This window comes from Podarcis cretensis, assembly GCF_951804945.1.
Source record: "Podarcis cretensis genome assembly, chromosome: 16".
NCBI lineage: Eukaryota > Metazoa > Chordata > Lepidosauria > Squamata > Lacertidae > Podarcis > Podarcis cretensis.
This window is the reverse complement of record NC_137186.1, coordinates 11,366,272-11,382,758: the sequence shown is the minus strand read 5'-3', so window position 1 is coordinate 11,382,758 and position 16,487 is coordinate 11,366,272. Positions and strand designations below refer to the sequence as shown.

Here is a 16,487-nt window from a genome sequence, read left to right as displayed (position 1 = left end):
GAGTGAGGGAGTCGCGCGTCGCATAGGCCGGCTGGGTTGATTGATCGGCCAGACGCGCGGCATGGGCCGGTTTGCTTCCACTGATTGGCTAAGCTTCAGAGAGGAGGAGGAGGCGGGGCTGGAAGGGAGGGAGGGAAAGGAGGGCAAGGCTCTCGCGCTCCCTCCGAGATAGGAAACAGGCGAAGGTCGAACGCAGAGCAGAAAGGCGGGGGGGGGGGGGAGAGAGAGAAGGGGGCGGGGCAAACCACACACACACAGGTAGAGAGAAAGAGAGGGAGAGAGGGGAGTGGGCGTGGTTAAGGCTCGCTCGCTCGCGCCTGCCTGTGAGTGTGAGAGAGAGAGAGCGCGCGCGAGAGAGCGCGAGCTTGACGCCTCGCGCACGCGCCGAGGCAGGAGCGCTGCTGCTGCTGCTGCTGCTGCTAAGGCTGCCGCCGCCGCGCCGCCGCCGCCGCCACCAGCAGCACCAGCACCACAGCCGCTGCTACCGCCGCTGCCGCCATTTTGGATCCGCGGCCGCCCTCAGCGCAGCGCGAGGAGGATCAGGCTGGAATAAGACGACGAGGAGGAGGCGGCGGAGGAGGCAGAGGCGGAGGCCTGCGCCCGCTGAAGCAACCGAGAGGGGCGAGTCTCCTGGGGTGGGAGGGGGAGAGACGTTGGTTTTCCCTCAGCAGCGACCGAAGCAGCAGCAGCAGCAGTGGCGGGTCTCGCCCTGGCCTTGCCCGCCCGCGAAGGCGGGTTGGCCCCGGCCTGGGAGGATGAGGCGGGCGCGGAGGAGCCGGAGCCGGGCCTCGCTGTGACGCGGTGAGCGAGGGGAGGAGGAGATGCGGGGAGGGAAAAGGGGCGGCGGCGCTTGGGGGGCTCTCGGTCCCTGACAGTCGGGCCCCTTCGCCTGGGCGCGGAGGGGGCTGAGCTGCGGAAGGGGCTCCTCTTGACAGGCCCTTTCCGTTGGCGGGGATCCTGGAAGCCTCGCCGGCTGTTTGCTCTCCCTCAGGGGGAGATCCTGACAGCCAGGCCTTGGAGGGAGGGAAGGGGGAGATCCTCGCAGCTGCTTTTTAATTATTATTTTTTTGAAGGGGGGGGCGTGTAAGCGAGACAGTAAAGGGAATATCTTTTGCATGGCTGCTCACTGCTTTCGGAGGACTTGGGTTTCAGGTGCAAGGCTGGGTGTGTATGTAGACGCACGCACCGCACAAAATCCTCGAGAGGCTGGTTGTTGCTTTCGGTGGGCGGGGAGAGGGGGATCCTTGCAGCTATATTTGGGGGAGCATGTTGGAGAGAGTAAAAGGAAGATTGCTGTGAGTTGGGTTACTGCTGTGAGGCGGTGGGTGGCTCAAGGTGCAAGACTCGATATGTACACACACACACACACACACACACAGACGTGCAACGTTTCCCCTTTTGAAGAGAGGTCCTTGATCTTGTTATGCTAGCGGGTGGGTGGTGTAGATGGCTGGCATGCTCTTGGAGCATGACTTCGGGGGTATTTGTGTGAAGGAGGTGTGTGTGTGTGTCTTGCATTTTTATTTTATTTTTTTGCAGCTTCGTTATTGGGTGGGTGTGTATTTGTAAACGTTGCACCCTCGTTTTGTGAGGCTTGCCGTTCAATCCTTGTGGCTTCATTTGTGGAGTTTTTGCAGCCTCCGTTTTGTGGTGGTGGTTATGAATTCTTGTAAAAAAACGACCACAAAAACTGGGAACCACAATGCTGAGCAGGGTGGGGAAGCGGAAGGGGCTCCAGGTGTTTGAAGGGGAAAATATTTCACATATATTTTTCTTCAAACATCCTTCCCCCCCCCCCCCGTATTCGAGTAACTTCACCTTTTTGAGAGGGACGTTATTTATGGAGTTTTGTAGCTTCATTTTGGGGGCAGGAATAATACTTATGGGGAAATCTTGAAGCTTCACTTGCAGAATTGTTGCAGACTTGCTTCTTGGTGGGAACTCATGGATGGCATTATTCAGCTTCATTTCCCTCCTCTGTGGCTTGGAATGAGGCAGATTGACTCCTGTTTAAAGTGAATGTTTGGTGTGCTGATACACTCCTGGTCCTCTATATTGGGATGGGGAATTAATTCCTCTCTTTTTTTAAGGGAGGTGCTTGATCTTTTCCTGTGTGTGTAAATTTCTGGCAAGAACCTGAGTGGGTTGGCAGCTGAAGGGGAATCCTGCTGGATGAGCAAGATGGGAATCCTGGTGGCTGCTCCCTGGTAGTATGTGGGTGGGCTTCCTGACAGCTTGGCCCCTGCTCCCATAGCTGGAATCATTGACGGGAGGGTTGATGGATAAGGCTAGTCTCCAGGAATGTTAGTTTGGTGTGCATTGAGACAGATCCATTTGTGTGTGTGAGTGAGAAAGTGATTGATTCTTTGGTACCGAGGACCCCCTCAGAGATGCCAAATTTCTTGCACAGAATGTATTCCCTTTGTAGGAAATCATCACAGTGTGTGATGATTTTTCTCATACACAAACACATGTGTTTTGCTTCATGTACCAGTGTTGTTAAACTCGCAGCCAATCGCTGCTTCTCAGCATGACTACACATGGCAATAGATCATCACACATGACAAACTACATGAGGCTTGCCATCTAATTTGTCTTTTCTGAACTGGCCTCTGGCTTCTATGAGGCAGAAAGAGGTTCTTGACAGTTAGGTCACCTCCTTAGAATGGCAGGTGAGAGGTTGAGGATACTGGACACGTAGTTTTGTAGAAACCCAATGTCATTGCGGACAGCTCTCAGTATCTGGGAGGGTCGTTGTTCCTTGCCTTGAGAAACTGCAAACTTTTCTCAAGGGTTAATGCTTGGATAGCTCTTTATTTAACCCTAACCCTTCGCTCCTCACTTCAAATGACAAAAACCAAGCCTTAAGTACTTGTGCATAGTCTTTCCATCTCCTTTACCTCCCCCACCTCAAATATACTTCTGCCAGAATTTACACTGTGGGTTTCTCTGTACAGAGGCCTGTTCTTTCCCCTGCACCACCACTTTTTGTTTTAGTGCTGTATAAAAAAGTATTATCTCTGTAGAGAAGGCCTGCCTTAAGAGGTACCTCTTGAATTATTCCTTGTTTGTTTGGCAACTGCTGCAGTACCTCTTAGCATTTTGCATATGAGCCCCCCTTTCTTTGATGTCTAATACATTTATCCTTTTATCCATTTACTTACAAGTTGTGTTGTGCTTGGGACTATAACTGCTTAGCAGTCAGGTTGTATGTCATTTTCAACTTGATCTTTCAGACTTTCAGTTACAACTTTTCCGTTTGTAACTCCTCCAGGCAGAGAACATGCCCCTGCTGCATTTTCAACAATTCCTGATGTATTGTAACTATTCAGTACCTGCTATGTAAGAGCAGCTGCTATAGCTCATCCTTCCAGTAGAAAGCTTAAATGGCACTACCAATGGTCTTCTGTCCAGGCCACATTTCCTTAGAGTCATAATTGTTGTAGGATTAGGTGCTTCCAGCCCAGTTTCTGGACCCCTTGTTAGTTATGTGCCTTTCAGCAGAACTATACCTTCTGACCCTCTTAGGACTGCTTTTCTGTGTTGCTTGATGTATGAATGTGTAATTTTGAAAAGCTAAGTGCATGCATCTGTTTCTGAGAGTTGAGTGTCATTCATACTTCATGTGCATGTGGAACTGAAACAGTGTTGTTTAATTACTGCACCTTCCTCTAAGGAGCTCAGGGACGGGTGTGTTTATCCCATGTTATTCTTCAATTGACTGGCAGGGTAGGGTAGACTGAGGTTTCAGTTTTGCACTCTTGTCTTCCAATTGGACTTTCCTACCCCTTACTTCTATATCTCACCTGTAATTATAGAGGGATGCACTGGGTAGATGGCTACTCTTACCAACCGCTGATGTTGGTTTTCTGGAAAATTCTGAATTGGAAAATTTTCATATGCAAACCAGGGTAATCTTCATAGGATAATTTGCATTGGGGGAAAATTTATCATGCCCTAGAGAGTAATCTAATTTGGCATGTTTGTTTTACTTGTATTTAGTCAACAAAGCTAAACACGTTGAAACTGCCAAGCTTGCCTAATATTGTATTTGCAATTGGCACCTATTCATTGTATCTAATGAACATATGACATGGGAAAACTTCCATGGAAAAAGAAAGCACTTGGAACGTTCTGTGTGTTGTTCTGTGTGTGCAAACCTTCCCCACCGCACATCACTGCTCTCAACCCTTATTAGCAAGATTGATCTATACAGCTCAGAACTGGCTCCTTTCCCATTCTCCATGATGGATAGGGGCCCACTAACATTAACATGGCTTACTAACCAGTCATTATTTGTGATATGAAGGTGCAAAACAGTGGAAGTCTTTCCTGCTGCTTGGAAGAGATTCCTGCAGTATTACTCAAAAACATCAGTAGAAATGAGATATTTGGTGTAAAGATCTGTGTGGTGCTGGGTCTCCTGTCTCTTGTGAGGTAGTAGGTAGATCTGTAGATGCCTGCTGGTGGGCACTAAAAAGATTTCATATTCCTACATCAATGTTTGGTGGCTGGAAAGATACTGCCTCTGTTCTACTTGGTACCTGCATGGCAGCATCAGTCTCTTCTGGCTCATGATGGCCCAAGGAATCCTAAAGGACCGGCTGGAATTGTCAAGGAGAATTGCTGATAGAATATCCCCATCAAGACTGCAAATATCACTATCCATAGAGTTTCATGCGCGGTGGGGGGGGGAGGCCTTGCCACAGACAGAAAGTTCCTTATTACTAATTTAGAGTGAACTGTTTGAAAAGTTAAAGAAATCATTTTTATCTTTGTGCTGTATTTCAGTAAAGGCATTTGGAGCAGGATTGTAAAAAAGAAAAAAAAAGTCTTAGGTGTGGGCCAAATGTGGAGCTGAGGGAATAGGAGAAAGTTTGAGATGGGGAAATAGTTTTGAATGGCAGGTGGGTTCCCATGGCATTCATTTTATTGCCTGCTCTAGATGGGTATTATACTCCCTTTGACGGAGCAGGTTTGTAGCTGGGGGTTCTCCTGGATCAATTGCTGTCACCTGAGGCACAGGTGGTCTTAGTGATATGGAGTGAATGCCATCAGCTTAAACTGACAACCCTATCAGGATAGGGATAACCTGGCTGCAGTAATCTTATGTTCTGGGAACCTTAAGACTGGGCTGTTGCAAGGAACTTTATGTAGGGCTGCCTTCGAAAATGATTTGGAAGCTTCAGTTAGTACAGAATGTGGCTGCCTGATTGTTGACAGGTTCGAGGCAAACAGATCATATATCACCAATTCTGTTATAACTACACTGGCTGCCTGTAATCTTCTGGGCCCAATTCAGAGTGCTGGTTTGATCTATAAAGCTATTTACAGCTCGGGACCCCAATATTTTTTGCAACATCTCTCCTGGTATGAACATAACCAGACCCTTACATATTTTACTCAGGTCCTTTGTATGAGGGAGGATCAGAGAGTGGTGACAAGGGAGAGGACCTTTTCAGTTGTGACTCCCTGACTCCATCAGGTGGATGAAGTCCACCTGATGCTATTGTTGGCTTCTTGACTCTTGATAGACTAAGATAATACTGTTTTGTTATTAGTGTGCTGCCAACAGTTCTTGTGGTTGTTTTATGGTATAGTGTATTTATATTCATGTTTTAAGTGTATTGTAAGTCACTAGGAGGCCTTCAGTTAATAAGCAACTAACAAGTCTAATGGTTCTGTGCTTGAACTGAGAGGGAATGCCAGATGTGTATGAGATCCTATGCTTGACCAAGGCTGCGATTTTGAGTACTGGCAGCTCCCCCTCCCCATTTACACATGTTCAATATGTGCGTGATTGCATCACGCCGAACCCAGAAATGACTCGGAAACCGTCACCAAAAGGGTGGAATGGGGGCGGAGCGATGCGCTTGCAGGCTTTTTCAATGGCTTTCGTTTATATGTGATTTCACCAATGTGCACGGTGCCTCGGAACATAACCCCCGTGTAAACGAGGGGCTGCCTGTATGCTGATAACCTTTTAATGCAATCCTAGGCATATTTATTTAAAAGTCCCTTTGAGATGATTTGGGCTTCTGTCAAGTAAGTGTGCATAGGAATGCAGCCATAGCCCTGCTGAAATAGCTATTAACCTTAAAAACATCTCTGCAAAAGATACTGGTCCAGTTTGAAAAAGATAACTGCCCCCCCACCTGTATTTTTCTTGTTTGTTTGTTGATACTGGTGCTAGGGGGATCCTTAACTCTTTCAGCCTATTAAAGTAGAACTACTGTATCTGCTCACCTGGAGGGAATCCTTATTTGCCGTAGCTGCCCAGATAAATTTCTGTTTGTAAAAGCCTGAATTAGTGGTATGCATTTTTGGGTAAAGGATTGAAATTGGTAATGCTCACAAGGTCTTCCCCATGTCTTTGTGAAAATAATTATAGACAGAGGTGCCTCCAATGAGCACGTGTAGTGGGGACTGAGAATCACTGGAAGAAACCCAGATGCCTGGTCACTTAGGATTTAACATTTGTTGCTAGAGGTTTGAAGTGTTCCTCCAGCTCTGTATGGGGCTGGCACCTTGAAAGCGTATCTCAAAAGTAGCAGTAGCATAATAGCATTATTAAGGCCAACTAGAAAACCACAGAATGATGAACAAGCTCTTGAATTCCTCATAGCTCTTAATCCAGTTGTGGTGGGGAACTCAAAAGCTTACTTGCTGCTTCATAATACTTTTAGTTGGCCCTGAGAAATGCACTGCCCTGTTGCTATTTTTGGACCTGTTTTCTTTCTCTCTACCTCTCCCCCCCCCAACATTAGAACTACATGTCTACCTGCAGTTTTCATGTGCTATTAGTTCAAATAACTATATTTCCAGTTTCAGCAATTGATCCAGAGAGCTGAGGACACAGCACTGGCCAGATAGAGAATGGAGGAAAGAGTGGCTTGATCGGGGCATATATGTATATACCAACTTTCCTCCGAGGAGCTCAAGATGGCATGCATAGTTCTCTGCTCTATTTTCTCCTCACAGCATCCCTGTGAGGTAGGTTATGCTGAGAGTGAGTGACTGGTCCAAGGTCACCCTGCGAGCTTCGTGGCTGGGTAGGGATTCAAAACTTGGTCTTGCAATAATAGCTGTTAACAGTATTTATTATGCAGCCAAGTTTGTAACTAAGGGGGAAAAGAAGTTTGGCAAGCCAGATTGATAGCTGCCGAAGTAAAGGCATAGAAGCACATTGTTGTGGTATAGAGCTGGCATAGTACAATGACCAAGAAACTGAAATGTAAGTTGGCATGTCCTCACCTCTCACCTCTGACATGAGCTCACTAGGTGTTATTAGGCAAGCCACTGTCTCTCAATCTCTTACAGTACTCCCAGTTTGACACTATAAAAGTAATAATATTGACTTGCTGTAATCCTTGCAGCTCTGTAAGGTAACACATGTGAAGCTCTTTGAACACTCAGAATCATAGCATTGTAGAGTTGGGAGGAACCCTGAGGGCCATCTAGTCCAGACAGATGGCCATCCAACCTCTGCTTAAAAACCTCTAAGGAAGGAGAATCCACTACCTCCCAAGTGAGTTTGTTTCACTGTCGAATAGCTCTTACTTGTCAGAAAGTACTTCCTGGTGTTTACCTGGAATCTCCTTTCTTGTAACTTGAATCCATTGGTTCAGGTCCTAGCCTCCAGAGCAGGAGTACCAATATTAAATGCTATTTGTTCCACAAAGCACACAAAACTTCTGAGGGAACAACCCTAAATTCATCTATTTACGGGACCGCCTCTTCTGGTATGCCCCGCAGAGGACCTTAAGGTCCATGAATAACCATAGTTTAGAGGTCCCGGGCCCTAAGGAAGTCAGACTGTCCTCCACCAGGGCTAGGGCCTTTTCAGTGATGGCTCCGACCTGGTGGAATGCTCTGTCCCATGAGACTAGGGCCCTTCAGGATTTAACCTCCTTCCGTCGAGCCTGTAAGACAGAGCTGTTCCGCCTGGCCTTTAATTTGAATTCAGCCTGATCTATTATGAAGATTACTCACTCTGAGACCCCACAGCTAATTCTCCCCTGGCCTCCTCGCTGGCCCAAGTAGGACTAATTCAGCCAGCTAGCCCTGGTGATTATCTAATGCTTATTAGATGGATTTCCCCTAAATTGATTTCTGAACTTTGAATTTTATTGTTATTCATATTTTTTTACTGTATTTTATGCTGCTTTTACGATTAAGTGTTTTAAATTTGTTGTTAGCCACCCTGAGCCCAGTTTTTGATCCTGGAAGGGTGGGGTATAAATAAAAAATTATTATTATTATTATTATTATTATTAAATGTGCCTTGTATGTGTCAAAACTAGAATTCAAATAAGAATACATTCCAGGTGTTCCAAGTAATGCACCTCACTCCACCTCACATGCTAATCATAAATATTAAGAAATGTGTTCAGAAGGAAGCAGTGGGCAGGAGTTTGGAGCTGGAGTGGGGATTATTGGAGAAGAAGCAGTGACTGTGTCTTTTGACTTGGTTTTTGGTGTGTAGCTCTAAGGCAGGCATAAGCAAACTCGGCCCTCCAGATGTTTTGGGACTACAACTCCCATCACCCCTAGCTAACAGGACCACTGGTCAGGGATGGTGGGAACTGTAGTCTCAAAATATCTGGAGGGCCGAGTCTGTCTATGCCTGCTCTAAGACTTGAGGTACTGTGGCCATCCCTGTTGTGTTGGAAATCACAGGGTTTCTGCCTCAGCTCACCTGGTGAAAAGGGATACTATAGAAGGAGACCACTAGAGGGCATCTCAGGGACTTGTGCATCAGAACTCAGTCTGGATGAATGAAGGAGCAGTGCCCTAGGCATTTAACATAAACACTTAAATACCACTATAGAAACACTTAGATAACAGTATTGCAATTACAGCTGTAACAGGTATTATGCAGCGGTCTTTGTAAGTTTGGCAAACCAGATTGACAGCTGCCTAAATAAAATGAGCTTTAGGTGGAAGAGAGGAAAGTCATAATTAGTGAGAATTTTCGTCAGATGTAAAAATACATGAGATGCAAATAGTTAACTGGGAAATGAGGCATTTATAAGCCGTATGGAAGCTCTTAACATTGGGTGTCTTTATTTCTCACATTTCTGCCTGTATCTTTCCTACTTCAAACATATCTCTGCAGCCACAAGGACAAGAAACTTGTTCTTCATTTCGAAGCACCATTTAACATTATATGCTTTTCCTCCTATGCAATGGATCGGAGCTTGCTGTCAGTTCACCAGTTCAGGGAGCTCCTCTGAAAAAGTATTTCCCCTTTTATGTGCAAGTGGCTGCTCTGTATGTATATATTAAAATATTTATTTCCTGCTTTTCCGCCCCATAACGGGACCTCCCAAGGTGATTTTCAAAAGAATGAATGTTTCAAACATAACAACAAGAACCTACGAAACAAACTACGCATGCCACTTGGAAATGTATGGAAGAAAGATGCCATATAAATTCAGTTTATAATACTTATTGCTGTACAGATCTCATCCCTCTTCCCATATTAACAGAACAACCTGCATTTATTGGACCCCATGATAACATTGTGGCTCCAGATTGAGCTCATGGGTTTTTTGTAAAGGGCCACTTACCTGGTCACCTGTGATGAATAAGAACTACCTCCAGGCGACCATCCTGGGAAGCTTTACACTAGTGAATGGGGAGGGGGCGTATTGTAAATGGCTACAATAAATATGTATAGATGGGCTGTTAACTTTGTGCGCTTCCTTGCAAGGCCCTGTGTGTTCCCTTCTTTCATTTCTGTTTGAAAGCAAACAGCACAGAATCTGTATTCCTGTGGCTCTTGAATCGTCTATATTCTGACTGTCATCCCTTCCCTTTCTCCCACAGTGAGAAGATGATGGCTGCAAGTTTCTGGAAGGATCTGTCCATGGACCACACAACTGACCTGCTTTAAAGTAATAGTAATTATTTGCAGCTGCACGTACTGTAATGGACCCTCAGAATACTGCTATGTTAGGGCTGGGCTCTGGTTCTGAAGGGTTTTCTGGGAAAAGCCCCTCTGCAGTTGCCACAGGCGCAGCAGGAGGCAGGAGGGAGGCGGAGCTCGATGGTAGTGCTAAGGAGGAGGAAGAGAAGAAGAAGAGGAGCTCGGAGGGGAGCGGCGGCGATGAAGTTGGCAAGGATGAGAGTCTGTCGGATGCCCAGCAACAGTTTTCTGTGAAGGAAACAAACTTTTCAGAGGGGAATTTGAAGCTGAAAATTGGCCTGCAAGCCAAGAGAACTAAGAAACCCCCTAAGAACCTGGAAAACTATGTCTGCCGGCCTGCAATAAAGACCACTATTAAGCAGCCCAGGAGGGTGCAAAAGGTTGGGAAGATGATGGAGGAGAAGAGCGACCCTGGCCCTGCGAAGCAAGTGAGTCACGTTTGCAATTCTCAGATCTGGGAAAGGAGTGGGTGGGGGGAAAAGAGAACAAAAATGGTTACAGGTGCTGGATGCCGGTAGCTCCGCAGGCACCAATTATGCAAACAGAATTTGAAATAAAGGGCAGAATTTAACATCTGGGAAAAACCTTCCAATTCTCTCTCTCCCCTCCCCCCCCCCCCCCGCATTTTTCTTTTTTAAGAGATGCAGAAGAAGAAAGAGAGCTCTAATGGAGCCTTCAATCTTGGGTCACCTTTAAATCTCAGCCTGTTGCATGGGACCCATTTTTTTTTTTTTAGGATGATGATGATTAGTGCAACGCCACACACCTTGCAACCAAGCCTGTTCTACCTGCTACGGTAGAATGCTTATTTGAAGCCTAGTTTGCAGGGGCTGGGGAAAAGACCCTGTGGATTCCAGGGAATGCCTCTAGGGATTCTGGTGTGCCTGTAGGCACCACAGTGAAGGCCCTTGCCCTAATGAGTTTAGACCATAGCTTTTGCTAACTCCTTGTATTTACTGTGGCTGTGTTAGTTTGGTAGCGACAGGAGTAGCAGCTGAAGCCAGCATTCCATTTTTCAAAATGAGTGCAAACGTTTGGGGAAACTAGGGCAGCTTGGCGAAATCTGCCATGTCTTCCCCAGCTTTTTGGCACTTTCAAAGTAATTTTGGTTAAATTGCTTTCTGTCAGTCGTCGTCCTAGCTGATGTTTTTCCATGTTAGCTGGGCCATTTGTTGCCAGGAGCTCCTTCTTCAGATTCTACTATTGGACGTAGCAGAGTAGAGCCGCAACCTACTCATTGTAGGAAGTCATTGTGGCATCTGTTTGGCTGTTGTGAGCCTTTGGATTGATTTTACATTTTTAGAAGAGGGCAAAATTCTTGGTTTCTCAGTTCTTACGTTGTGGAGTAATTCTTTTATTTCCCCAGGGGTTGATTTGAGTGTTGGCCTTATAAGGGTAGTGCCAGATTAGGAATTGTGGGGAAAGTACAACTCTTGCACTTGTCCCTTGCTGGCTTTGTCTGTTCTTTCCCTCTCATTTGTTGAGATTTATGTAGTAAATTTTCTATTCTTGTACTTTGTGAGGCATCACGAGTGCTAATGACTGGGGCTGCAGAGTTCAGCCCATTTAATCCAGCCTCCCCCAATTTATGTAGTCCTTATCATTCCTGACATGCTGATTAGAGCAGTGTTTCCCAACCTTGGGCCTCCAGCTGTTTTTGAACTACAATTCCCATCATCCCTGACCACTGGTCTTGCTAGCTAGGGATGATGGGAGTTGTAGTCCAAAAACAGCTGGAGGCCCAAGGTTGGGAAACACTGGATTAGAGCCAGTGGGAACTGAAAACATCTGGGAAGGCACTGCATTGAGAAAGGCTGACTTAAAGTTTTGATTGACTCAAAAGGTATCCCTAATTAATCAAGGAGGAATTCTTTTAAAAAGGGTGCAGATGTTAAGGGTCATCTTAGGAAGTGATAGTCCCCTGTTTCTTGTGCATAGGAGGGAATACCTCTTTTATGATGAGACATGTGTCCATCACCTGAAAATAAAATGGATATTTTTCTTTACATCTATTGTGCATGGCCATGGAAACATAGCTGATCAATCAAAATTCATAGGATTGATCAAATGAGATCTTTAATTGGGCAACTGTTCAAAGAATAATGATTATAATTACCATTTGGGGGATTTAGCATAATAATAAAAGACAATCAATATAAGAACAAACAAAATGCAGATTGAAAGAGAAGACTGAGATCTAAAAGGCCTGAGAAAGGAAAAGTTTTTATACTGATGTCTAATGGATTGGTTTGTGATTGCAACTTGCAGGCAGGTTGCTGTGAATATAAGTGATCATTTAGGAACCTGGAACCTAAATTGTTAATTACACACAGCTGCAAAGATCGGTGGAACTCCTTTTGCTTCAGCTAGGTTGGAATTTTTTTCCAGATTTATAATCCCTGCACACACTTTTATACTGATCCTTTAGATCAGAGTTGGGGAAACCTCTGGCGCTCCAGAGGTTGTTGGACTCCATCAGCCCTGGATTGGGGAAGGCTGACCTAGATGTTGTAGGACTATATTTTCCATCAGTCCCTAGCCAGCGTGACCCAATGGTCAGGGATACTAGGGGATCTTAGTTCAGTGACATCTGGAGTGCGCTCAGTTGAGGAAGGCGGCATTTTAACTATTCCCAGCATAAATTGGGAAGTGTGAGGTCACACCTGCCCTGCCATGAAGATGGGTGAAACAGCTGCCCCCAAGGCTGTGCATTTTGGGTGTCATGAAAAGACAGCAACTATCAAGTTGTTAGTGTTATTTATCCCTGGGGGCATAGCTGTCCTGTTTTTTGCTTCAGGCCCTGAGGTGGAATTTCCTAATGAGACTGGAAGTTGAACCCAGGGTTTGTATGGTACAAAAGAGTAATTTAAAGGGAATTACATGGGCCCCTTTCAGTTTTTTTAAGATACACGTTCCAGTTCTGGTGAAGCAAGAGGTATGATTATATCTGATCACTGGAGGGGCCAGAAAAGCTGATGGAAGGAAGTATGTGACCTGCTGTTTCATTGTTGTTGTCCTTAATTGCTCTTGTAATAGTTACTCAAATACTGCATGAAGTTTTGCTCCTGGAATTGTTTTTTTAATGGATAACTTTGTCCAGGTGTGTTTGTACGTGAACAATGATTGAAAGATAAAAGTGCCAAACTGCAGCATTTCAATACATTGCTTTGGGGTTTTTTTCCTAGCTGTGTGTTTAATATTGGAGCTGGCAGAAAATGGCAACAACATGCCATAATTCTTCTTATTCTTTTTAAAGTAAGAGTTGATCAGAGTTGATTCAGACTTTGTGAGGGCTCATTTACGTCATGCAGGAAGCCAAGGCTGTTTCAGAGGTTTGGTATCTCCTGAATTGGTGTTGTCAGTCATCATCCGCTCTTGTTAACCACTTATGTGCACAGAGCATCTTGTTGGCAGGCATTTATTTTATAGCTACCTTCTGTGCAGTGGAGATACCATTTATCCTAAGTTGTCAGGAATCCATCATTATTTGGGACTCTTTTCTTCACTAGTCTGCCTGGGTTAATCCAGTAGTTAATTTCTAAACTGGTCATTATTATGGTTCAAGCTTGGCTCTCAGCCACACCCTCTGATCTAGAAACCATGCCCCTCAGTGGGGACAGAAATATACTCTGAGCCACATGTTACAGGCTGGGCCTGGCTTCAAAAACCTAGGACAGAAGCTGTAAGGCAAGGGCAGTAATTTTCAGAGCACTGGCAGTGTGGTTCTTTCAACCATGAGGACTAGAAGCTTGCCTTTTTTAATAATAAAAATAAAAACATTACTCTCAGAATGTCGCCCATATTTGATGTTTGCACAGTGGGAATAGCTCATGTGCCCAGCCCTGTTTGTGCTTTTATTACAGTCCATGCAGGCTGCTTTTTAAATCTGTGTACCAATGCATCTGCCCAAGGCCTTGCAAATAAAAAATTAAAAAAAATCCTCCTTTGTCTTTGTTTGTAACATGCTCAGCCACTTGGTAGGTATTGGTTGGGGTTGGATTTTTTTTTTTTACGCTTTCCTGGGAAATCAGAATCCAGAAGCTGCAGCAGCAGAGCCGTTTGTTGCTCGAGGCGCAGATGGGCAAACACAGCCACTGGAATATTCTACCTATTTATAGCCAAGCAGCGTTGATACTATTCCGGTCTTGGAGATGATGTGGAGTCACGAAGGTGACAGCAACAAGCTCCACATTGACAGCTCTAGTGTTGATGCAGTTAAGACAATGGAACAAAATGGAACCTTTGCTTGTGTTCTCTCAAAGCTCTCCGTTTTCCCGAGAAACTGCTGAGCACAGGTATCCTTCCGATCCTTGCAGTGTCCTTGGCTATGCAGGTGAATGCTGCAGAAGGCTCTCTGCTGCTGCTGCTGCTGCTGCTGCTGCTGCTGCTTCTAGAAAATCACAAGGCAAATGGTGGTGCCCAAACATGAAAAAGGGACTTCTGTCCTTCATCCTTCAGCTTTTGTAGTTGCTGAGGGAAGAAGAGGGGGAGGAAGGCGTGAGTGGGAATTGTGTTTTATTCACAGCTAAAGCTCTGCCATGACACCTAAACAAAGATGGTTTGAGAGTTCTGTGTGTGTGTGTGTGTGTGTGTGTGTGTGTGTGTGTTTGCATACATGCATTCAAAGAGTTGGGGGGCGGGAAGATGCCAGGCCGTAATAAACTTGGACTTGTGCGCAGAGTTAATCCTAAAAGTGTGTTCTGTAGGATGCTGTAGATTTAAAGGTAGGCAGGCAGGGTGAGGCAACCATCTTGGGCAGCAGATGCTGGGTGCCATTAAGAGCAGCCGAGAGTGAGATACACAGGCCTGAGCCCAAGGGGCACGTTCTCCTGGGTAACTCTCCTAAGCAATCCCCCTTCATTTTAATATGGCTTGTGCGGCAGAATTTCCCCGTGGTTGGTGTCTTATGATGGCATGAGTCTGGGCCCCAATTCACATTTTCTGCCACCAGTACCAGAAAGCCTTTGGCTAACAGCCCTGTGCAGATTTCATTCCAATCCTGCTATTGACAGTTTAATAATAATAATAATAATAGTAATAATAATAAATTAGTAGTAGTAGTAGCAGCAGCAGCAGTATTCATCATTTAAATTACATCAGGACAGGGAAACAGCACTGATTAAATGGAATCATAGACTCCAGTATGTTAGAAGCTCAGAGGGGGCCACAGCTCATTTGCATGCTATTTCCATAGGGCTCCGTAGAGCTTTTCCTGGCATATAAGAAGGGATTGCCTCCTTTCTCAGATAATGCAGCTGAATATTGGATCATAATATTTCACACTTTAGAGTGTTAAATGTAAATTGCAAGTGCTCCCTTAATCTTTACAGCAACCCTATAAGGCAGGTCAGTTTTGTTAATCCCTATAGTTTGGGACTGAGAATAAGAATATGTATATGTATTAATGTGTTTTCATCCTGCCTTTCTCCAAGGTGCTAAGGGCACTCAGTGAGCTGCTTGGCCAAGAAGGGATCTGAATCTGTCTCTCCCCAATAGCAGTCCAATAGTCCGCGCAATACACTGTGTTTTGGGCCACCCAGTGAGATCAAGTTGGAAGTTAGAAGGCTTCTAACTAGTAGAAATATGGGAATTGCCTTGCTGGATTAGACCTAAACACCATCTAATCTTCTGGCACTGGGTTTTTTACCAGTGTGTGACCAGCCAGGTGCCTCTGGGCAGCAACAACCAGAGCATGGTGGTGATAACCCCTATTTAGGGATTTCACATCTTTGCTGGCTATGTCACAAGCCATTGTTTGCCACTCCGCCACCTGTCAAGCCCTGATGATGAAGGGAGTTTTCCAGTTTGGGGCACCACTGTTTGAAGGTGCCCCAACTGCCTTTCGGCAGCAGTATCCAAATCTCCTCCTGCCTACCTTTTCTACTGCAGAGCAGGAAAGGTTGCCAGTTTGCCTTCCACTTCCAAGGGTATTTGGGCTCCTTGGCCCACCCAGCTGCCAAGCTTTGCATGCGGACCACTGTACAACCACTGGAATGATCCCAGTTCACCACTGCAGCAACACAGAAGGTGGGAAGGGCTGGCCATCCACCAGGGGGCAATACCACTCTCACCATGGTGAGGATAGTTGTTGACACCTACCCCTCTTCTTTGCCAGTAGCATCTGGCATTCAGCAGAATTCCATTGAGTTACTGTGGTTAAGAACTGATAGACTTATCTTTCATTAGCTTCTCTTTGGGAAACACTCCCCCCCACCTGCAGCTAGTTACTATAACTGAAGGTATTGCAGGTGGGACAGAGGGATATGAAGCAGGGGCCAGACAAATGAAGCAAAGAGGGTTTGTATGGAGCAGAAGTGAGGAGCCTTTGTCCTACATGTTGCTGAACTGCAGCTTCCATCATCCCTGGCCGTTGGCCATGCTTGTTGGGGCTGATGGGAGTTGCATTTATGCACACATAGTGGGGGAGGCAAAGGGTCCCCCACATGTGACATAAATGATCACTGTGAAGGTGTGATGTGGGATTGTTTTCTCTGGTCTTGGGAAGAGTTATGTTCCAGGACTTTGTAGGGCAGAGTAGCTGCCAGCCAGTCCAAGT

The 16,487-nt window shown here is 45.6% G+C and overlaps 1 protein-coding gene across 1 annotated transcript in view; it reads left to right on the top strand.

Moving 5' to 3' along the window:
- Positions 1 to 420: 420 nt before the first annotated feature.
- ASH1L (ASH1 like histone lysine methyltransferase) overlaps positions 421 to 16,487 on the top strand; it is a 74,615-nt gene continuing 58,548 nt past the window's right edge. The window contains exons 1-2 of the mRNA XM_079958596.1: positions 421 to 801; positions 9,832 to 10,359. Coding sequence (XP_079814722.1) covers positions 9,934 to 10,359 — 426 coding nt within the window. The 5' untranslated portion in view covers positions 421 to 801; positions 9,832 to 9,933. The remainder of the gene's footprint in view (positions 802 to 9,831; positions 10,360 to 16,487) is intronic.